At 42.8% G+C, this 24,624-nt stretch overlaps 1 protein-coding gene across 6 annotated transcripts in view; it reads right to left on the bottom strand.

Annotated features, from left to right (window-relative positions):
- Nucleotides 1-24,320, bottom strand: part of Ophn1 (oligophrenin 1) — a 323,759-nt gene extending 299,439 nt beyond the window's left edge. For 4 of the 6 annotated variants that reach the window (XM_070040238.1, XM_070040239.1, XM_070040237.1 and 1 more), the window contains exons 1-2: nt 24,154-24,320; nt 23,283-23,452 (exon numbers count right to left, since the gene is read on the bottom strand). In XM_070040238.1, coding sequence (XP_069896339.1) covers nt 23,283-23,436 — 154 coding nt within the window. In that variant the 5' untranslated portion in view covers nt 23,437-23,452; nt 24,154-24,320. Of the gene's footprint in view, nt 1-23,282; nt 23,453-23,603; nt 23,993-24,153 lie in introns of those variants that run through there. The other 2 variants (XM_070040234.1, XM_070040236.1) reach the window with 2 other exon arrangements.
- Nucleotides 24,321-24,624: the final 304 nt, after the last annotated feature.

Genomic DNA, 24,624 nt, shown 5'->3' on the forward strand with positions numbered 1-24,624 from the left:
CTACTCCAGCTGTCAAATGCCACATGCATAATACATATTTTTCCAATCCCAGGAAAGCCTTTTCCACAACAGCTTGCCTCTGAAAAGAGAGTTCAAAACATATGCATGGCCCGCCTGCTTCTGGGAAATGCTTAATGAAAATCTTTTACAAAATGGAGGGACAAAGGGTAAACAAATGCCGCAATGGTACTCACTAGACACTATGCAGAAAATGCACCATACAACCTGTAAAGGGTACTGGAGAGAAAAACTAGGAAAGAGTGAGGGAAGGGGTGACATTGTCCAAAAAAAAATGGACTCTTTACCTGAATTATGTAACTGTTACCCCTCTGTATAAGTACTACCTTTATAATAACAATTTTTATAAAAGAAAACAAAAGAACTGCCTTGAAGTTCCTAGTACAGTATTGTAGTTCTAGGCCACTTACGACACATTCCATGCTGCCTTAGGATAAAAATAAGATGAGGAGAGCAACCTGTCACCCATTAGTAATGTCACACGTTTCCCAATATACACTCCTACACAAAAAGCAACTGTTTGTCCAGACAGGGAGACAGATGTGCAGGCAAGAGGAGAGCCCCCAAGCTGGGTGTTGATGGCTCACACCTAAAATTCTACCCCTGAATAATTAGATCACTGTTTGAACCTAGCACAGGCCAGAAAAAGTCTGAGTCTCTTACCCAAAATTAACTACCAAAAAGCTGGAAATTGAGCTGTGGCTTAAGTGTTAGATACGAGCAGAAAAAAAAAATAAAATAAAATAAAAATAAAAACAGGGGCTGGGAATGTGGCTTACTGGTACAGTGCTTGCCTTGCATGCATGAAACCTTGGGTTCAATTCCTCAGTACCACATAAACAGAAAAAAGCCAGAAATGGTGCTGTGGCTCGAGTGGTAGAGTGTTAGCTTTGAGCAAAATCAGCTCAGGGGCAGCGTCCAGGCCCTGAGTTCAAGCCCCAGGACTGGCAATAAAAAGCAAGGATTTGGTTTGTGTTTTTTGCTTGGGTTTTTTTTTTCTTTTGGATACACCAGAAATGGCATTAAGAGAAAGAGAGCTAGAGAAAGAGGAGGCGTCTATACCTGCCCACCCTGCTGGTAGACTCTGAGGGCAGAAAACAGGAGGGTAGTTATCACACCAACTGGCATTCTATTACAAAAGCAAGACATAATCACACATAATGTTAAGTGGGAACCAATCTGAGCTCAGCTATGATGAAAGTTGCTGGCTACTAGTGGTTCACATACATAACTCTAGCTACTCAGGATGCTGAGATCAGAGGATCAAAGGTCAAAGCCAGCCTGTTCAGAAAAATCTAAGACTCTATCACTACATTCACTGCTAACTGGGTCATTTTAAACAAAATCACCCCTGAATGTCAAGCACTGGTGTCTCACACCTGTAATTGGAGCTACTCAAGAGGCTGAGATCTAGAGAATCCAAATTTGATCAGAAAAGTCCTCAAGAGTTTATCTCAAAATAAGCAGCAAAAAGCCAGGATGGAAGTATGGATCACATGGTAGAGAACCAAGTGAGCAAGCATGAAGCCCTAGGTTCAAACCTCTGAACAGACAAAAAGAAAAAGCACACCTCAGTCCAATAAAGAGCATCTAGACAGTTCAAAGGCCAGAAACTTATTTCAGAGTTCAATGCAGAAAGAGCTTAGAATGATAAACCAGGAATTTGCATGCCGGTCCCAATTTAGATTCTCACTCTAGGTCCCAACAGGAATAATTTTCTCTCTCAGCTTCCCTTCCTCTGAATATAAACCCATTGGAACAGATGTAAAGCTTTTGAAGCAATCTTCCAGGTCTGTTGTTCTGAAGAATCAAAACAGACCCAAAACAGTTTATCAACATTTCTGCCTCTGTAAACGCAATGTGGTTCGTTTTTTTAAAAATACGCTTTTATTGTGAAAATACTGTACAGAGGGCTTACAATTACATGAGCAAGGTAATGAGTGCATTTCTTATCAAGCATTGTTGTCTCCTCCTTTGTTTTTCACCTGCCATCCCTTCCCTCTCATTTCCACAACTACACCAACCCTCTACCCCCCCACCCCCTACAACCCCCACCCCCACCCCCTGCCTAAATTGTAAAGTTTGTTTTTGGACATAGTATCTTGTACATCTCATTGTTGCAATGGGTCCACCTGTATCCCTATTTAAACATTTTGTTTTTTCCCTTTCCCTCCCCAAATTATACCAAAATCAAATACAGTGAAAACAGGGGCTATACCATGGGGGAGGGACATACAAAGCAACAAAAACATTACATGGTACCTTATAAATACATTAGAAACAATAGCAAGAAAGAAAAAAACACTTGTGTCTTATCTTCATTTCACCTAACGTCATCTTATCTGACCTTTTCTACTTGTCTCAGACATATACTAGTTATTGTAAATAAGGGAAACCATGGGACCTATGTTCCTTTGGGCCTGGCTTAATTCACTTAATATAATTTTTTCCAAGTCTTTCCATTTCCTAACAAATGGGGCAGTGTCATTCTTTCTGATGGAGGCATAGAATTCCATTGTGTATATATACCACAGTTTCTTGATCCATTCATCTACTGAGGGACATCTGGGTTGGTTCCATGTCTTAGCTATGGTAAATAATGCTGCAATAAACATAGTTGTGCTGGTAGCTTTAGTGTGGTCTTGTTTGTGATCATTCGGGTAAATGCCCAAAAGTGGAATTGCTGGGTCATAGGGGAGCTCTATGTGGAGTCTTTTGAGGAACCTCCATACTACTTCCCAAAGTGGTTGAACAAGTTTACACTCCACCAACCATGAAGTAAGGTTCCCTTCTGTCCAAATCCCCTCCAGCATCTGTTATTAGATTTCTTGATTATAGCCATTCTAACTGGGGTGAGGTGGTATCTCAATGTTGTTTTGATTTGCATTTCTTGTATGGCTAGAGAGGTTGAGCATTTCTTCATGTGTCTATTGGCCATTCTTACACAGCTCTGACATATTGCTTACCTACCATAACATTCACTCAAAGTCAAAATAAGTATACCATTATCACAGACATGTTAGAAAATATTCATGAAGGCCTGGAGGCCTGGTTCAGCAGTATCACACTAGTATAACAACTGCAAGGCTCTGAGTTCAAACCCCTAGAACTGCCAAAATAGATAAAGACATAGATAGATCTATAGATAGATAGACAGAGAAAAGATACTTTGTCAGGGTACTGGAGGTGTGGCTCAAAAGTATCAAGCAAGCCTTACAAACACAAGGCATTGAGTTCAAATCCCACTACCACAAAAATAAATAGGAAAGGAAGGGAAGAATGGAGGAAGGGAAGGAAGAAGAGAGGAGGGGAGAAGAGAGGGGGAAGGAGGGAAAGTGAAAATTTCTCACATCCTTATTTAGCAACTGTGTTTGTCATGGCCACCACTGTAGTGAATAGGATGTAATATTTTGTTGTGGCTTTGATTTGCATTTTCTCAAAGACTATTGATTTTGAGAATCTTTTCATGTCATTCTCAGTAACGTGCATATATTCTTTAATGAAATAGCTATTCAAAAACATTTCTCATGTTAATTAAATGGTATGTATTCCTTTCATTGAGTGCTAAGCATTCTATGTATTCTGAATAAGTGTTATACCTAACAGATACTGTTTAATTTTTTTTCCCAATACTGTCATGGGGCTGGGAAGGTGGCTCAGTGGTAGAGTGCTTGCCTTGCCTGCATGAGGCCCTGGGTTTGATTCCTCAGCACCACATAAGCAAAAAGAAAAAAAGCCGAAAGTGGCGCTGTGGCTCAAGGCTTAGAGCACTAGCCTTGAGCTGAAGAGCTGAGGGACAGCGCCCAGGCCCAGAGTTCAGGCCCCACGACCAGACCCAAAATAAATAAATAAATAAATAAATAAATAGTGCCAGGAGTAGGAAACTGTCCTTCCACTCTTTTCTGGATATTAATTTAATCACAAAAGGTTTTAATTTGTAGAACCCTAATTGATCAATTTGATATTTTATCACTTGATAGCACAAATAAGAAACTACTTCTGGGTTAGTCACTGGCGTTTCACACATGTAATCCTAGCTACTCAGGAGTCTGAGATCTAAGGATTACAGTCTGAAGTCAGCCCAGTCTAGAAAGTCTGTAAGAGTCTTCTCTCCAATTAAGCACCCAAAAAAAGCCAAAAGTGGATCTGGATCTGTGGCTCAAGTGGTAGAGCACTAACCTTGAGCAAACAAGCTGAAAACATTATTCTTCCCCCTACTTAATTACTTTGGTAGCCTGATTAATTGCAGATAAGAGTCTCATGGACTTTCCTGCCTAAACTGGCTTTGAACCACAATCCTCAGATCTCAGACTCCTAAGTACTTAGCATTATAGACATGAGCCACTGGCACCCAGCATCTGAATTATTTTTTTTTTCTTTTCCTTACTAACTACCCTTGCTAAAAGCTCCAGTGCAATAACAAACAGAAAATACTAGAACAGTCGTTCTTTTCCCTGTGTATCTCTAGCTAGCCATGAGTTTGTCATGCACACATTTCAGTTTGAGAATATTTCCTCCTTGTACGTAGTCTACTGAGTGGTTTTTGTTTTTTTGAGATTGGCCTGAACTCTTGATTTTCCTGCTTAAGCCTCTGAGTACAGGTATAACTAAGGCTATAGGTATTTGTATCACCATGACCAGCAATAGTGATATGTGTTTGTGTGGTGTGGTGTGGTGTGGTGTGGTGTGGTGTGGTGTGGTGTGGTGTGTGTGTGTGTGTGTGTGTGTGTGTGTGTGTGTGTGTGTGTGTGTGTGTGTGTGTGTGTGTGTGTGTGTGTGTGTGTGTGTGTGTGTGTGTGTGTGTGTAGTGTGCCTTGAACTTAGAGCTTATACACTATCTTTGAGCTTTTTTTGCATAAGGCTAGCCCTCTACCACTTGAGCTACAACACTACTTTCCAGCTTTTTGCTGGCTAACTGGAGATAAGAGTCTCATGGAGTTTCCTTCTCAGACTGGCTTCAAAAGGCAATCCTCAGATCTCAGCCTCCTGAGTAGCTACGATTACAGGTGTGAGCCACTGGTATCTAGCATGAGATTATAATCTGAGCATTTTTCTCTCTATTGTAATTATATAATAGATTATGCTAATTGATTTTCAGATGATCAGCTAAACTAACTTTGTATTTCTGAAATAAATTGCAATGGATGACAGCAAACTTTTTTTTGTATGTCACATGATTTTGTTTGTTACATTCTCTTGGATTTCTACATTCTCTGTTCTAACAGTGACTTTTTTTTTCCTTTTTGGAAGTGCTAGGAAGTTGTTGGTGCTTGCATGCGAGGCCTGAGTTCTACAATTAAACTACATCTCCAGCCCTGCATCTACATTCTGAAAGGAATTGGCCTACAGTTTTCTTTTCCTATGAGAGATTGAACCTAGCTAGAGTCACTCACCTGCTTCGCAAGCACTCTACCACAGAACCACACCCCGGATATAATGTCTTTGTCTAATTTTGATATCAGGGTAATTTTGGCCTAAAAGAATGTGTTGAAACATGTTCTCTCCTCGTCTCATTTTTGGAATCATTTGTGAAGGACTGTAATTAATTTTTCTTTAATGTTTGGAATCATTAACTAGTGATACTATCCAGACATGAGCTTTTCTTTCTGAGTAGTATTACCTTTTGCTGGTCCTGAGTCTGTCTGGTGCTGTCTGGGTGCTCTGAGCTTCTCTGTGCTCAAGGTTAGCATTCCACCACTTGGGCCACATGCCACTTCCAGCTCTTTCTGAGAATTTATTGGAAATAAGAGTCTCACAGACTTTTCTGTCTGGGCTAGTTGGATTGCATTCCTCAGATTACAGCATCTTAAAGTAGCTAGGATTACAGATGTGAGCCACCGGTGCCCAGGTTATAGGTAATATTTTATAACTAATTGAGTGCCTTTACTTGCTACAGGATGTATCATTATGGAACCAATTTCAATAATTTATTTCTTTTTTTTTTTTGTCAGTTGTGGGGCTTGAACTCTGGGCCTGGGTGCTGTCCCTGAGCTCTTCAGCTCAAGGTGAGTGCTCTACCACTTGAAGCACAGTGTCACTTCCTGTTTTCTGGTGCTTTATTAGAAATAAGAATCTCATGGACTTTCCTGCCCAGGCTGACTTGAACCGTGATCCTCAGGTCTCAGCCTCCTGAGTAGCTAGGATTACAGGCGTGAGCCACTGGCACCCATCATTTCTTCTTAGAAATATGCCCCTGTTGTCTAATTATATAATTTATTAAAACAATATTGTAGGCCGGGCGCCGGTGGCTCATGTCTATAATCCTAGCTACTCAGGAGGCTGACATATGAGGATCTCGGTTCAAAGCCTGCCCAGGCAAGAAATCCTATAAAATTACCTCCAACTTAATCACCAAAAAATAGAGCTGTGGCCGAAGTAGTAGAGTACTAGCTTGAGCAAAAAGGCTCAGGGACAGTGCTTAGGCCCTGAGTTCCAGCCTTAGGACTGGCATGCGCGCACACACATACACACATACTCACACACAGACACACACACACAACAATATTGTTTATAAATTCCTTGAGAATCTTTTTTGTACAAACAATGATAGTGTCTCCTCCTTTATTCATGATTTTAGCCTGTCTGCTGTTCTACCTATCTAAAGCTATACTTTTCCCCTTAAGCTTTGCTTTTGTTAAATCCTGTAAGTTGTCATGTTTTCCATTTTTATTCATTCCAAATTATTTTCTAATTTCACATGTGATTCCTTTTTTGATCCAGTGTTTATTTAGGAATATATTATTTCATTTTCACGTATGTGTGTGCTTCCTATATACCTTCTCTTATTAATTTATAATTTCATTCCACTATGTTTAGAGAACTTGCTTTGGATAATTTTATTCAGGCATGTTTTGAGAACAGTTGCGTTTTTTTAAAAAACCAACACAAGATCTTATTTGGAAAAATAAGTAAAGGAGAAATAAGAGCTGGAGGCACAACTCAAGTAGTAGAGTACCTGCTTAGCAACCACAAAATCCTGAGTTTTTAACCCCAGGAATACAAGTAAGTATGATCACAAGTTGACCACAAGAATTAACTTTACACCCAAAGACACAAAAGTATTGACATCACAAAACAAAAAAAAAAGACATCTCCTGCAACTATTACCCTAAGAAGAGCTGTTACAGGTATAATGAGTCAAAAAAAGAAAAAAGAAAGTCACAAGAAGCCAGACCCTGGTGGCTCAGTGCCTGTAATCCTAGCTACTCAGGAGGCTGAGAGCTCAAGATCAAGGTTCAAAGCCAGCACAGGCAGAAAAGTCCATGAGACTCTTACTGACAACTCACCACCAAAAAGCAACATGTAGAGAGCTGTGGCTAGACTGCAGATTTTCATAGTTAATGGCTTTCAGAGTCCACCCCAAAGCTAGGAAGAAGGGATTGAGAGGCAGGCTATTTTAAGTTGCCACAACCCTGCTACTATAACATTTCAACAGTATTTCTGAAGGCGTAACACTCATGAAAGTGTTATAAGCCTTTGGTAAAATTCCACTTCTGAAAAAAGCTTATTTTAACCTTTTCTTTTGCCAATATTCCTTTGTTTTATGGGAGAGTAGATATTTAGCATTCTTCACTCCACATTTGTGGTGTGTGTGTGTGTGTGTATGTGCGTGCATGCGCACGCACACGCACATGCACTTGTAATAGGTCTGGGCACTGACCCTGAGGCTCCCACTCTACCACTTAAGCCACAGCTCCACTTCTGGCTTTGGGCTGTTGAAGATAAGAATTAAATGTGCATTCTGCCCTGGATTGCTTTAAACTGTGATCTTCAGATTACAGTTGCTTGAATAGCTAGGATTATAGGCATAAGCCACAAATCCCTGACTATCTAAAAATATTTGCATATACTTATAAAAGAATGAGCTGGGCACTAGCAGCTCACACCTGTAATCCTAGCTACTCCAGAGGCTGAGATCTGAAGACCAGGGTTGGAAGCCAACCCAAGCAGAAAAGTCTATGCAACTCTTATCTCTAATTAACCAGCAAAAAAAGCCCTAAGTAGAGCTGTAGCTCAAGCCGTAGAGTGCCAGCCTTGAGTGAAAAAGCTAAGGGACGGCTGGGAAGGTGGCTCAGTGGTAGAGTGCTTGCCTTGCATGCCTGAGGCCCTGGGTTCGATTCCCTAGCACCACATAAGCAAAAAGAAAAAAGCCGGAAGTGGCGCTATGGCTCAAGTGGTAGAGTGCTAGCCTTGAGCTGAAGAGCTGAGGGGCAGTGCCCAGGCCCAGAGTTCAGGCCCTACGACCGGACCAAAAAAAAAAAAAGCTAAGGGACAGTGCCCAGGCACTGAGTTCAAGCCCAAAACCAGCACAAAATAAAGAAAAAGAAGAATAAAACAGTAACTGTTTTAAATTTTTCCTGGAGATTCCATGAGGTATACTATATTCTCTCTGCTTCTGAAAAACTATTCATTGACCTGAAAAGTAGTAAACTATAATGAAATGAGTTCCTTTGTCCCAAGAAGTCTATTTCCTTTATGGTAAGTGGATGAATTAACATAATCCCTCTCCTTTTCTTGCCTGCCCCAAATCTCTATGTGATTGAGAACACATTGCACCATGAACTTTTTTTTTTTTTGGTCCAGTTGTGGGATCTGAACTCTGGGCCTGGGCGTTGTCTCTCAGCTCTTCAGCTCAAGGTTAGCACTCTACCACTTGAGCCACAGCGCCATTTCCAGCTTTTTGCTGCTCATGTGGTGCTGAGGAATCGAACCCAGGGCCTCATGCATGCAAGGCAAGCGCTCTACCAATGAGCCACCTTCCCAGCCCTGCATGAACTTCTTTATAGCTCTTGTTCCATCATAATAAAATCTCATCTAATGGGAATTAGATACGTCGTGAATGTTTCAAGAGGACAGAGCCTGTAGTAGCCTTATTCAACAATCTATTCCCCATTTCCAGGATAGTGCCTGACACACAGAAGGTGCTTACTAACTCTGCACTGAATTAAACATCATTGTCTTCCCCTGCTTTCACTATATTTGATGTCAGTATAACTTGTGGAGGAGATGGGGAAAAACCAGTTGTTTAAGGATACAGGTGGACCTGTTGCAACAATGAGAAGTACAAGTTGTCATGTCCAAAACGAGCTTTACAACGTAGGTGCGGGGGGGGGGGGGGGCGGGAGGGGGGGAGGAGAAGGATTGGGATTGGGGGAGAGGGGGGAGGCTGGGAAGGGATGTGAATGGTAAACAAAGGAGGAGGCTGCAATGCTTGGTAAGAAATGTACGCATTATCCTGCCCATGTAATTGTAACCCCTCTGTACAGTATGTTCACAAATAAAATTAAATTAAATTTAAAAAAATTTTTAATCAAAAAAAATAAAAAATAAATAAACAGCATTGCCTTTACACTGCCCAAAGTTTAGGACTTGATGTACTTCCTGGGAAAGCTTCATGAAGCCTCTGTATACCACAAGGTGAAAAAAAAATTCAACTGGAGATTCAACTTTTCCCTGGAAAATATGTATCTTTCCAGGTCCTCCTGAGGACTAAGAAAATTTTTGTAATAACTGATTAAAGAAACAGATGCCAGATTAAACAAAAGGTTTTGGCTATGCTTTAGAAAAATAAAATCATAAAGCTGAAACATGATTTTCCTTCATTATCCTTATGATGGAAATATGACTGGAAAACGTGTCTGTGTGTGTGTGTGTGTGTGTGTGTGTGTGTGTGTGTGTGTGTGTGTGTGTGTGTAGTGATACGAGACATAGGGCTCCCACTCTTGCTTGGCTTTTTCCACTTAAGTCTGATACTCTACCACTTTGAGCCACACCTCCAGTTCAGTCTTTTTGGTGGTTAATTGGAGCTAGTCTCATGGACTTTCCTTTTCCAGGCTGGCTTTGAACCATGATCCTCAGATCTCAGCCTCCTGAGTAACTAAGGTTACACTTGTAAACCACCAGAGCCTGACTGAAAAACTTACTTTTTCGTGTGTGTGTGTGTGTGTGTGTGTGTGTGTGTGTGTGTGTGTGTGTGTGCGCCTGGCTGAAAAACTTTTTCATGTGTGTGCATGTGTGCGTGTGTGCGTGCGTGTGTGTGTGTGTGTGTGTGTGTGTGTGTGTGTGTCTCCCCGGGAATGTTCCCTTAGCTTTTTCACTCAAGGCTAGTACTTTACTACTCAAGCTACAGCCTCACCTCTGGATTTTTGTGGTTAGTTTGAGATAGGAGTCTCATGGACTTTCCTGCTATACTGGCTTTGAACCTTGATCCTCAGATCTCAGACTCCTGAATAGCTAGGATTAGAGGTGAGAGCCACCATCACCCAGCATGAAAACTTTTCTTAATGGGTAAGATAAATTAAAATCTTGCTGGGAAGGTATCTCAGTGGTAGAGCACTTGCCTTGCATGCCTGAAGCCCTGGGTTCGATTCCTCAGCACCACATAAAGCAAAAAACAAAAAGCCGGAAGTGGCGCTGTGGCTCAAGTGGTAGAGCACTAGCCTTAAGCTGAAGAGCTGAGGGACAGCACCCAGGCCCAGAGTTCAGGCCTCACGACAGCCCCCCCCCCAAAAAAAAAACAAGATAAATTAAAATCTCCTCTCTCTACCCTACCTCTAAAAAGAGTGGTCTCACAAATGGTCACATTGAAAGGCTGACTTAGTTCAATTTTCCAGCTACTAAGGAATATACATCTTCTAAAGACTGCTACCAAACATGGGTCAGATCAGAACCAAGAAGTCCTACTGGCCACTGCTGCATGCCTACGAACAACTAATCCATTACTTTGATTGAAGATTCTGCAGGTGCAGAATAGTCCATGTACTCACTAGCATATGACAAGGGCCTAAGTGTGAAACTATTACATTACCTACTCCTTCCTGTGCATACTGCACTACACCCCAGCCAATGGTTTACAAGCTTTGACTTCCCTCACCATAGAATTATTCAGGTCAGAACTGGAAGGCATCAGATTGACATACAAAAGTACTCATGTTCGTAGTCATATAGGCCAGTATGATTCAAGTCACCTACTTATGCTGAATACCAACTTGGGATTTTTCCTTTGACTCCTCTCCTAAAATAAAGAGAATTTGGCTCTTAAGTTTATTATAGGAGCCAGGCACTGGTGGCTTACGCTTGTAATCCTAGCTTCTCTGAAAGCTGAGATCTGAGAACCATGGTTCAATTCCTCAGTACCACATAAAAAGAAAGACCAGAAGTGCTGCTGTGGCTCAAGTGGTAGAGTGCTAGCTTTGACCAAACAAATCTCAGGGACAGTGCCCAGGCCAGGCACTTGAACTCAGGGTTAAAGGCTCAAGACTGGCACCAAAAAAAGCAAGCCTAGCGCTGATAGCTCTCACCTATAATCCTAGCTACTTAGGGAGGTGCAATCTGAGGATCAAGGTTCAAAGATACCTAGGCAGACAAATCTGAGGGACTCCTCTCCAAAAACCAACAAAAGACACAACTAGAGGCTTGTCTCAAATAGTAGAGTGCCAGCTATGAGCAAGAAAGCCCAACCAGAGCACAAGGCTCTGAGATCAAGCCCCAGTACTGGCACCTAAACAAAATAAAAACAAAAACAACAAAAAACCCATCAAAGAGAAAAGGTATATGAGTTCAATCCTCAGCACCATAACATTGACAAAACTCCTAAGCTTATAAATGGATAAAAGACTTACTCAAGGTCACACAGCTAGCTAACAGTAAAATTGGAACTAACCCATCCTTTCATGACAGCAATCACTCGACAACTACATGCCACAGATGCCAAAGTGAGAACTAAAAAGGCACCCCAAATGATTACCTTAATATAAATATCTAAACCTCCTTTCTATAAACATGCAGAATGGCCAATGTTTGGTGGCTCATGCCTAACATCTAGCTACTTAGAAGGGTAAAATCCAGGGAATCAAAGTTTGAAAACAGAAAATCCACAAGATTCCAACTTCAAAATAATCAGCAAAAGGCAAGGCTGGAGGTCTGATTTAAGTGATACAGCATCATCTGAGCAAGAATCTTAGTGAGCTCAAACTCAGGTACCAGCAGAAGAAAAAAATTGTATAGAATAAAGAAAGTCACTCCCATTAAATAGTAAAGGTTATACTAGTAAAGCTGTACAAACTATATTTTTCCACAGTATCAACTTCTATATCATTTTAATATAGAATGCTTAAGAATTCTTTTTTAAAGCTTTTAAATTTTAATTTAACTACATACCATCATGCATACTAAAATAATGTGAAAATTGAGGTAAACATAAAAATAAAATCCCATAATTGGCTTAACCATTCCTTTCTGAGACCTTTCCTTTGTGCCAGTCTTTTTTTTTTTTTTTTTTTTTTTTTTTTTTTTTTTGGTGTGTGTGGGGGGGGGGAGGGGGTCCGGTCATGGAGCCTGAATTCTGGGCCTGGGCGCTGTCCCTTAGCTCTTCAGCTTAAGGCTAGCGCGCTACCACTTGAGCCACAGCGCCACTTCCAGCTTTTTTTTTCTGCTTATGTGGTGCTGAGGAATCGAACCCAGGGCCTCATGCATGCAAGGCAAGCGCTCTACCACTGAGCCATCTTCCCAGCCCGTATCTTGGGACTTGAATGTGGGACCTGGGCACTGTCTCTGAGATTCTTTGGCTCAAAGCTAACACTCTACCACTTGAGCTATAGCCTTACTTCTGGTGTTTTTGGTGGTTAAGTGGAGATAAGAGTCTCACATATGTTCCTGTCCCAGCTGGCTTCAAACAGTGATCCTCAGATCTCAGTCTCCTGAGTAGCTAGGATTATAGGCATAAGCCACTGATGCCCAGCTCTTTCTGAGACTATTAATCCACCATCTGCACTGTAGAAAATAGTAGGCTGTGGCATGTCAGAGTTGAAAGCAAGGTATACAGAACTCCTGCCCCTACCCTGTCTTTGTAAAGTCACAGACCTGGGTGCAGGTCACACAAATCACAGAATGAGCACCATATCCAGCTAGTTAGATGGCCATGGTCAGGATTCTTTGCCATTCTACCTCTGCTAGTTCACAGTGTGTAAAGGCCTTTTGGATGGAGCAAGGATGCTAGGGCTAGCTACCCTAGTAAATACAACCTTATTAAACCAACATTTTCATACTGCTCTATGCACTCTTCTGACTCTGATAGCATTTGAACTTGGGATCTTTTCATGTGTGTACTGGTACTAGAGCTTGACCTCAGAACCTCATACTCCCACTTGGCTTTTTCACTCAAGGCTGGTGCTCTAGCACTTATGCCACAGCTCCATTTCCAGGATTTTGCTAGTTAATTGAAGATATGAGTCTCACAGACTTTCTTTCCCAAGCTGTCTTCAAACTGTGATCCTCAGATTTCCTCCTCCTGACCATCTGAACTTGAAATCTTGACATTAGAGTTGGCATAATGAATACTGTATCAAGGTAAAAGTAGTTAATGGAAAATATGAGCTACAGTCACTAAAACCCACTGAAGTCCTATAGGTTAACTAGCAATACCAGATATTTGCAAACTACAGACCAGCAGAACTGAGAGTTGAATTTCTTAAATACTTTTAAATGATTAAAAACATTGCAAAGGAATGATACTTCCTAACATGAAAAGTTATAAAATTGACATTTCAGAGTTGGTGGTATGGCCAAAAGTAGCTTAGCAAACATGCTGCCTTGGGTTAAAACACTAATACCTCCCCAAAATTCACATTTCAATATTAATAAATACTTCTATAGAAACCCTCATTTTATTTACAAATTCTCTCCCCATAGCAGAGTTGCATAACTATAAATGGTACACAGTACTCAAAGACTAAAAGATATGCTATCTTGCCCTATATGAAAGAGGTTTGCTGACTCTGAGCTATATCAAAATGTATGAAAGACAGGTGTGGTGACACATGCCTATAATCTCAGCACCTGAGAGACTGAAGCAAGAAGAGCATGAGTTCAAGAACAGTCTGGGCTACATAGTAAGAACCTGTCTCAAACAAAATTATGCTCCAAATAAAGCTAAAAATGTACAAACTTGGAACCTGAGGTGTGGCTCAAGTGGTAGAATGGCAACCAGAAATGCAAAAGTTGAGCAAAAGCATGAGACCCTGAGTTCAATCCTCAGACACTCTCTCTCTCTCTCTCTCTCTCTCTCTCTCACACACACACACACACACACACACACACACACACACACACACACACACGTACGCACACACTCACACAGTGAGACCAAAAGGAGGATACTCTTACAGGAGGAACACAAAGGTGCAATGCCTATGTGCAGCTGATCATATACAATAACATATATTGAAATGAACCCCAGGAAACAGAAACAAGAGGTTTTTTTCTTTATTGCTGTTTTTTTGGGTTTTTTTTGTCTTGTTTGTTTGTTTATCTGTCTTTGGGAGGATAAGGGGGCACAGAAATGGAGGGACAAAGGATGAACAAATGCAGCAATGGTATACACTAGACACTGTGGAAAATGAATGATACAACTTGTGGATGGGAAGGAGGGAAAAACTGGGAGAGAGTGACAGAAGAGGTGACATTGTCCAAAAAGAAATATACTCGCTACCTGACTTATGCAACTGTAACCCTTCTGCACATCACCTTTTTTTTTAAAAAATGTCTCTATCTTACCAAAACTTGTTTTTTTGGTCATGGGGCTTGAACTCTGTGCCTGGGCGCTGTGCCTCACCTCTTCAGCTCAAAGTGAGTGCTCTACCAGTTAAGCCACAGCATCACTTCCAGTTTTCTAGTGGTTAAGAGATAAGAATCTCATGGACATTCCTCCCTGGGCTGGCTTTGAATCGTGATCCTCAGATCTCAGCCTCTTGAGTAGCTAGAATTACAGGCAAGAGCCACCGGCGTACATCCAAAAGCTTCTTTTATAAAATTCTTTGCCTATGAAGTCTGAGCTCCTTAACAGGTCCTGGATGTTCAGGTGTCCACTTCCCATTCCAACTTCAATTTCCAAGCCTCTGTTCTTGGAGTTTGTATCCCAGATGATCTGAATTATTTACACTCTCTTCCATTCCCACTATATGATATGCAATGCTTGAATAGTAGCATGTTGTAAAATAAGCAGGTCCTTTAAAGTCAAGTCTTGGCTCTAATTCAGACTTATTTGGTCAACAAGGTAATTAACTCCTCTGGACTTCTTTTCCTAGCTATACAATGGGATTATTAATCCTTGTCTTGGCCTGGGGTATGACTCAGTGGTAGTCTAGCATGTACAAAGTCCTGGATTCAAACCTCAGCACTGCAGAAAATAATAATCTTTACCTAATAAAGCTCTTACTATATGCAAGTCCTAGCTCATAGAAACAAGTTGTAAGAACCACCAGTTCTGCCCAGTTCCAAAGCTACTCCCTCCTTTACCTTTAACCTGTCCTCCCATCAGGCAATGAACTCTCCTTAGAACATCACATGTACTCATGTTCACCTGTCCTGCAGTAAGGGTCTCATGTGTATCTATTACCTTTTCTTTTTTAAAAAATATTTTTATTGTAAAGATACTGCAAGGTAATGAGTCCATTTCCTATCAAACATTGTTACTCTCTGCTTTGTTTTTCCCATACCATCCCTTTCCTCCTCACCTCCCAAGTCCTCCCCCACCAAAGCTATAAAGTTCATTTTCAACACAGTGTCCTGTACATCTCATTGTTACAATCCTGAATCCTTATTTAAGCATTTTGTTATTTCCCTTCCCCTTCCCAAATTAGAAGAACGTATATACAAGATATAGGGCACCAGAATCAAATACAGTGACAATAGGGGTTGTATAATGGGAGAAGAACATACAAAGAAACAAAAAAAAAACATAGTACATTATAAGTACATTAAAAAGAATAAGATAAAATCTCTTGTGTCCCTAATCTGGGGTACATTTTGCTTAGCATCAGGTTTTTGACCTCTTCTGCTTGTCCTAGACATATACTAGTTATTGTAAATAAGGGAAACCATGGGACCTTTGAGTCTGGCTTACTTCACTTAATACAATTTTTTGCAAGTCTTTCCATTTCCTAACAAATGGGGCAGTGTTATTCTTTCTGATGGAGGAATAGAATTCATATATATATATATATATATATATATATATATATATATATATATATATATATATATCACATTTTCTTGATCCATTCATCTCCTGAGGGGCATCTGGGTTGGTTCCATATCTTAACTATGGTGAATAATGCTGCAATAAACATAGTTGTGCTGGAAGCTTTTCTATGGCCTTGTTTGTGATCATTTGGGTAAATGCCCAAAAGTGGGATTGCTGGGTCATAGGGGAGCTCTATGTGGAGTCTTTTCATGAACCTCCATACTGCTTTCCAAAGTAGCTGAGTAAGTTTACACTCCCACCAACAATGCAGTAGAGTTCCCTTTTGACCACATCCCTTCCATCATCTGTTGTTATTAGATTTCTTGATTATAGCCATTCTAATTGGGGTGAGATGGAATCTCAATGTTGTTTTGATTTGCATTTATTTTATAGCCAGAGAAGTTGAGCATTTCTTCATGTGTCTATTGGCTATTCTTATATCCTCTTCAGAGAAGTCTCTCTTTAAGTCTTTAGCCCACTTATCTGTTGTTTCTTTGAGGATTTATTTTTGGGAACTTAATTTTTTGAGTTCTAAGTATATTTTAGATATGATACCCTTGTCCATTGTACAGCTAGTGAAGATCTCCCAATCTGTGGGTTTTCTGTTGATCTTGCTAGCTATGTCCTTTGTCATGCAGAAGCTCTGCAGTTTCATGCATTCCCATTTATCCAATCTTTCTTTGATTTGTTCTGTTTCTGGGTCTTTAGTCAAAAATTTGCAGCCTGAGCCAAGGAGCCCTAGAGTTTCTCCTATTCTTCCGTAATGTTTTCAGAGTGTCTGCTTTGACTTCGAGGTCTTTGATCCATTTGGAGTTGATTCTGGTGCAGGGTGGTATATAAGGATCTAGCTTTAGTTTTCTGCAGGCGTTTAACCAATTCTGCCAGCACCATTTACTGAAGAGGCTGTCTTTCTTCCATTCTACATTTTTAGCTCCCTTATCAAAGATTAGGTGGCCATAGGTCTGTGGATTCCTTTCTGGGTCTTTTCTACTACCTTTTCTAACCCATGTCTCATCTCCCCTCTACCTATGACTAACTCAGTCTAGCTCACAGCTTCTGAACAATGATTAAAGCACCATATGTGCACAAGCATTTACTGAATGAATGGCATGTGCTCTCTGAACTATATATAAAACTGTGTTAGGTGTCTCATGTTGCCTGGGGCTGTTAGCAAGGGGCCACATGGCTTGTTGTGAATAATGCATCTGATTGCTCAACAAATATTCAATAACATGAAAGCTCAAACTTACCAACAAAAAAAGCCAAAATATTTCAGAAAAGAGGGCTATCTTTCACAGTGGTGGTGTGTTTTGCACTAGTTTGAGTTATAAGCATCTGGGACTCCAAATATTATAAATAGGTGGTATTTAAAGGGAGGGGAGGAAAGCCAAGTGTCAATGGCTCATGCGTATAATCCTAGCTACTCAGAAGGCTGAGGTATGAGGATCATGGTTCAAAGCCAATCCAGGCAGGAAAGCCTGTGAGACTCTTATCTCTAATTAGTGTTAGAGCTTGTGTTGAGCTGAAAAGCTCAGGGATAGCACCCAGACCCAGAGTTCCAGCCCCATGACTGACAAAAAAAAGAGGGGGAAAACCCAGCATTTCCCCCAGGGACATAACTGGAATATCATTCTTTCCATCAGTTACCTTCAAGCAATGACATAAGTACATCTAAATATTCTAACAGCTGAGGATTGGTGGCTCACACCTGTAATCCTTGCTACCCAGGAAGCTGTGATCTTAGGCTCACAGTTCAAAGCTAGCCTAGGTCAAAAAATCTTTGAGACTTTTATCTCCAATTGCGCAGCCAAAAGCCAAAGCTTGAGGTATCGCTCACATTGCAGAATGCCAGCCTTGAGTGAAACAAAGTTATAATGCCCAGACCGTAAGTTCAAGCTCCAGTACTGACACAATCAATCAATCAATCAATAAAAAATATTCCCACAGGTCTTACATTGAATGAATTAATCATCACATACAATTGTGATCCAACCTTACCTATCTGGTTCAAACCCAGACACCAGCGGGATAAAGTGCCAATATCAAGTCCTGCCTTACTTTTCTCAGCACAAGGTACTCAAGTCTCATTGGCTCCTAGAAACACTCCTAGAAGGCACTCCTCCTCTTCCTCCCCTTTAATACCAGGTTCCAGATGCCAATATGAGTCCATGCACATTAATACAGAGTCACAGCTGAAATGAATTTCCAACAAGGCAACAAGGGCAACTCTCTGCTGCCAGCTACTTCTGTTTACCCAGTTCCCTCTGGAAATCTACTGAAAATTGCTCACCCATATATATCTGTGACCTGAAGTGTAGAACTGGACACAACGTATGCTAGTTAGCCATCTTCAAGGCCAAAGCCCCTGTGACACCATTCATTCCTTTAAGCCTCACAACCACCACCTTTTTTTTTTTTTAATCGGTCGTGGGGGCTTGAACTCTGGGCCTGGGCACTGTCCTTCAGCTCTTCAGCTCAAGGCAAGCGCTCTACCACTTGAGCTACAGCGCCACTTCCGGTTTTCTGGTGGTTTATTGGAGATAGGAGTCTCACGGTCTCTCCTGCCCCGGCTGGCTTTGAACCTCGATACTCAGATCTCAGCCTCTTGAGTAGTTAGGATTACAGGCGTGAGCCACCAGTGCCCAGCCCACCACCATTTTTATAGTACAAATTTATGGGCTACAGTGTCTTCATTCAACAAATGTATATACTGTCTAATGATCAGATTGAGATAATTAACACATTCACCATTTTAACAAAATGTAAACTCAGAACCTGGGCACTGTCCCTTAGCTTTTTACTCAAGGCTGGCTCTCTACTATTGAAGCCACACCCCCATTTCTGGCTTTTTGCTGGTAATTGGAGATAAGAGTCTCACTGACTTTTCTACCGTGGCTGCCTTGATCCTCAGATCTCAGCCTCCTAAGTAGCTAGGATTACAGGAATGAGCCACCACTGCCCAGCAACATTTTTTAAATGTTTGAATTACTCCTATCCCATACATGAAATAGATTGTATATCAGACGGGGAATCCAAGACCTTCTAACTACAATTCTGGAGGTGTCTTTGCCTTTTTCCTCTACACAAAGTAAGAGTACACCTTTGTTTTGGGTCCACTCCACCTAATTTTGGGAAGTTGCCCTGCTGGCATAGTGTAGGAAGCTGAGTGGGAGGATAAACATTACTGAAGTCAAGACAGTGGGAAACTTTCCACTTTGGCCTCTTGTTAATGTAGTGTTTAGAATCCATCATCCTGAAACAAAAGCAATGGAGCAAGGGTTAGCTGCGGGTTTACCTCCCACCTCTACTATTTTGGGCTTTCTATGTATACTTGGAAACAGAAAACCACCAGAAATATGAAAAGCCCCTGGCCTAAAATATCTCCTGCATCTGTTGGCCACATACAAAGATTTGGGCCTGCATGATTGCTGGCTCTTCCCACTTTTAATCTGAAAAAAAATAAGGAAAAGATAAAACGCACTACTTGCCTCTAGCTTACAGAACTTTGCCTTGTGGAACATTGTGGCACATATGTGGAATTCCAGTACTCAGAAGACCAAGGCAGGAAGATTACAAGTTTGGGGCCAGCTTACACTATTTAGTAAAATACTTTCTAAAAACATCAAGGCAGGGCTGGGAAGGTGGCTCAGTGGTAGATTGCTTGCCTCGCATGCATGAGGCCCTGGGTTCGATTCCTCAGCACTATATAAACAGAAAAAGCTAGAAGTGTCGCTGTGGCTCAAGTGATAGAACACTAGCCTTGACCTAAAAAGCTGAGGGACAGTACCCAGGCCCAGAGTTCAAACCCCACAACTGACAAAAAAAAAATCAAGGTTATTTTATAAGGATTGGGGCTCAAAGGCAGCCCGGGAAAGGAAAGTCCATGAGATTGTTATCTCCGATTAACCACCAAAAATCTGAAAGTGGAGCTTTGGCCCAAGTGATAGAACACTGTCTTTTTTTTTTTTTGCGCAGGGCGGGGGTCAGTGGTGGGGCCTGAACTCTGGGCCTGGGTGCTGTCCCCTCAGCTCTTCAGCTCAAGGCTAGCGCTCTACCACTTGAACCACAGCACCACTTCCAGCTTTTTTTTTTGCTTATGTGGTGCTGAGGAATTGAACCCAGGGCCTCAGACATGCAAGGCAAGCGCTCTACCACTGAGCCACCTTCCTAGCCCTAGAACACTATCTTTGAGGGGGGAAAAAAGTCTTAGGAACAGCCCCTATTCCCTGTATTTAAACCACAAGACTGGCCAATAAAAAAACCAAGGAGAGCCGGGCGCTGGTGGCTCACGCCTGTAATCCTAGCTACTCAGGAGGCTGAGATCTGAGGATCGAGGTTCCAAGCCAGCCCGGGCAAGAGAGACCTTGAGACTCCTATCTCCAATAAACCACCAGAAAACCGGAAGTGGCGCTGTAGTTCAAGTGGTAGAGCACTCGCTTTGAGCTGAAGAGCTGAGGGACAGCGCCCAGGCCCAGAGTTCAAGCCCCAAGACCGACAAAAAAAAAAAAAAAATCAAGGAGTCAGATACCAGTGGCTCATACTTGTAATCCTAACTAGGACCTCAGGAGGCTGAGAACTGAGGATTGTGATTCAAAGCCATCCCAGAGAAGGAAAGACTCTGAGACACTGCTTTCCAATTAACCAGTGGTAGAATACCTGCCTAGCAAGCACAAAGCTCTAAGTTCAATTCCAAGTATCCCCACAAAAGGGAAGATGGTTGGAGATGTAGCTCCATGGTAGATTCACTTGCCTAGTATGCACAAGTCCTGGGTTTGACCCACATCACCACAAATAATTCCCTTTCTCAAATATTTTATTAAACTGCATTTTTTTTCCTTGTAAATCCTAATTCCTCTGACATATCTTAGCTGGTCAGTTTTTAGCACCAACACTTTCCCAGGGCTTATCATGAGCCTTTTCACCAAGGATACTACATACAGCAGTTTGCTCTAAAAAGAAAGAAACCCAGCTGGGCACTGGTGGCTCATGCCTGAAATCCGAGTTACTCAGGAGGCTGAGATCTGTGGATCTCAGTTTGAAACTAGCCAGAACAGGAAAGTCTGTTAGACTCCAATTAACCACCAGAAAACTGAAAGTGGTGCTGTGGCTCAAGGTGGTAGAGCACTTGACTTGAGCACAATAGCTCAGGGACAGCACTAAGGCCCTGAGTTCAAGCCCCACAACAGAAAAAAAGAAGGCCTGGGAATGTGGCTTAGGGTAGAGTGCTTGCATAGCATGCATGAAGCCCTGGGTTCAATTCCTCAGCACCATATACACAGTAAAAGCCAGAAGTGGCACTGTGGCTCAAGTAGTAGAGTGCTAGCCTTGAGCAAAAAGAAGCTCAGGGACAGTGCTGAGGCCCTGAGTTCAAGCCCCAGTACTGGCAAAAAAAAAAAAAAAAAGAAAGAAAGAAAGAAAGAAAAGAAATTCAAACCTTCCTTCTTACTCTTCCAATGAACCTCCAGTTGTGTAACTACTTCTGTGGCACAACTTGCAGATTCCTCAACTTCTTAATGATCTCTGTTAGGTACAGACATACCTCAAAGCCTGGCCCATAAGTGTCTAAGGGTCAGTATCTTAAATACCCCATCTTGCAGGGACCACCAGAAGTTGACTGTGTATCAGGCCACACAGAGCAAACCACTAAGTAATCAAACTCAATCAAACAACCGGCAGGCACTTGAACAGTTCACAGGTTCTGCCCAAAACAGACAGACCACATGTGCAGATTCCAAACCAATTCCCAGGAGAGCAGTTACTATCCTGTTTGTCTCCTGTTAGGTTAGATCAGTCTTACATAGGTCCTCATACTGGATCTACACATAGGATTTAGGAGATAAATCTACTGGAAACAAAGGTGTAATTGTATAGTGGTGGCCTATGCCTATAATCCTAGCTATTCAGGAGGCTGAGATGTATAGTTCAGAGATTCTTACCTCCAATGGTAAGCCAGAAGTGGAGGTAGGGCACTAACTAGACTTGAGCAAAAAGCCAAGGGACAGCACCCAGGCCAAGTTCAACCCCCAGTACTGGCACCAATAAAATAAAGGTTTAAGCATTGGGACATATTTGGCAAGGATTTCATTTTTCAGCACCATCTTTTAGCCAAGAAAAGAAAAAAAGTGAATTATCACTCCACTCATTGCCTGCCATTCTCTTGGATGTATACTTTGAAACAAAGGGTTGGCTTGCTTTCTCTCTCTCTTTAGAGATGTTTATTATTCTTTCTTTTACTCCAAGCCTCCTGCCAACCAACCGAAATAAAAACCTCCACATGAAGAAGGGGAGGGAAGAGGGTTCCATAGCTCAGGCAGCTGTGGTCACTGCAAAAGCCAAGCTAGGTGAGCTTCCTTCCCCAGAGTGGCCCAAGCCCCAGCTCTGGATTTAACTCCCTGAGGACTGGGCAACTTACACCAGGAAGCAGGCAGGTCTTTGTTCCACACTGAAATAGAATTCAGTGGCATGTGAAGTCAACCAATGATCCTGAGGATGAACTGCCCTCGACCTAAGCCATAGTTAGCATGCTAAACAACAACAACAAAATCAGTGGAGCAAAGGTGTACCCCTTCACAGCTGTCAAAAGCAGAAGCTAAGACAAAAATCTTTAGTCAAGCCATTTGAAGCCAGCCTAGGCAGGAAAGTCCATGAGAGTCTTATCTCCAATTATCCATCGAAAAGCCCAAAATGGAGCTGTGGCTCAAGCAATATGAGACAGTCTTGAGTAAAAAAGCTAAGGGACAGAGTCCAAGCCCCTAGTTCAAGGCATAATACTGGCACAGACAACCCCCCACTCTACCCCCCATAAAAACACTATTCAAATGCTGACGTTAATTCCAAATTCTTTAGGATGTGCTGGGGCCATTCTTTGGTCCTCTAGATGTCATCTTGTGGCAGACAAGGGATGTTGAAGTCCTCTAACATTACAGACAGGTCAGATTGGCCTTTTGAATAATCACCTGCTTATTAAAGGTGACTATAAAGCCAAGACTTGAAGGTCCCTGGCACTGTTTTGGATCATGGTTTTAAGGTGAAAACCACTAAAGAGAAAAGTCCCAAACAGCTGGTCGCTTCTATCACTTTCCAAGTCGACTGATCCATGTTGCAAAGCATCAGAAAGACTTTAGATGTCAGAAATCTTGGGGTGAGAGTCGTCCCAAATCTCCCACCCCTTCACTTGCCCCTGTGATGGTAAAGGACAGAGCCACACTATCAGGATATCAGTTCATGGAAGCTTTCCACTTACTTCTCATAGCGCTGATGAGCGCATTGCCGTCTTTGATTACATCTTTGATGAATTTGTTGGTCCTCTCCAGCTCCTGTTCATAACATTTGAGCCTCTCGCGGAAATCGGGGCTGTCCAGGTAGCAGTCGCTGAACTCCAGCGGGGGGTGCCCCATGATGGTGATGGTGGGGCTGGAGTGAAGGGGGCGGCGGGGGGGGGGGGGAGAAAAGACACAAAGACCGAGGGAATCAGTGGTGCTGTAGGGGAAGCAGGCCGGATAGACCGCACTCAGAACCCGTTTAAGAAGCCTCTTAGGCTCCCTCCCTTTTGGAGGACTGGTACCTGTTCCAAAGAAAGTCCCGGGGAGCGTTGAATGGTGTGCTGGAGGAGGCACGCTCGGCCCGAAGGTGGCTTCAGGTGAAGGGGAGCACGACTTCCCTAAAACAGTCAGATCCAAGCAGGGTGCTTCCTAGCAAGCAGCACGCCTCCTACGCATCGCCTCCGCACTAGGCAGTAAAACACACACACACACACACACACACACACGCACACACGCACACACGCACACACGCACACACACACAGAGCCTCTTCAGAACCACCCGGTCCTTTCAGTGACACCTGGGCCCGCCCAGAGTTGTAGGCAGGGGGGTGATCGCGGGCGCTTGGAGCCACCTCTCCTCCCTGCTGGGCTCTCAGGGTTCCTCTGCTCCCCAACAGACTGCAGATTTCCTTCGGCAAACTCCCAGGGCCACCAGGCTTTCACTGTTCCCTCCCCCTTCTTAAAGCCAGAGCCTCCGCCCCGCCCCGCCCCGCCCAGCGAAGTACAAATCTCCAGTCCCAGCCCTCGAGCTCCCCCTTCCTCGGTCTCGCGGATCGGTTGGTTTCCTTACCCTGGCCGGCTAGCTGACTACAAAGCTTTCTTCCTTCCTAGTCTACTGGAGCCAGCCTGCGGTCCTGGCAGTCGCGTGAAGGGTTAAACCCAGGCGGTTCCTCCATAGACTCTGAAACAGGGCAAGAAGAAAATGAAGAGCGCACCAGGCACAATAGCTGCGGTAGCCTGGCGCTTCCCTGCGGAAACTGGGGAGCAAGTCAGCGCCCTAGGACTCCAGCTGGAAAGCGTGGCGGCCTGGGAGATGTAGTCTTTCCGACCGCACGCCCCATGACTCCTCCCTGCGATCTCCTCGCCACCCCTCCAGGGCTCCCGCACTCCCCCCCCAGCCAGTCCCAGCCAGCCTCAGACACTGGGGCAACGCCTAGCCCCCAGGGCCTAGGAAGTTTCCACCCGTCGAGAAAGAACCTAGGAGTGGGTGTTGGGAGCCTGGCTCTCAGTTCCCATTATTTACTAGGATTGGAAGTTTCTT

Source organism: Dipodomys merriami, unplaced genomic scaffold (genome assembly GCF_024711535.1).
Source record: "Dipodomys merriami isolate MVZ:Mamm:240054 unplaced genomic scaffold, mDipMer1.0.p SCAF_3, whole genome shotgun sequence".
NCBI lineage: Eukaryota > Metazoa > Chordata > Mammalia > Rodentia > Heteromyidae > Dipodomys > Dipodomys merriami.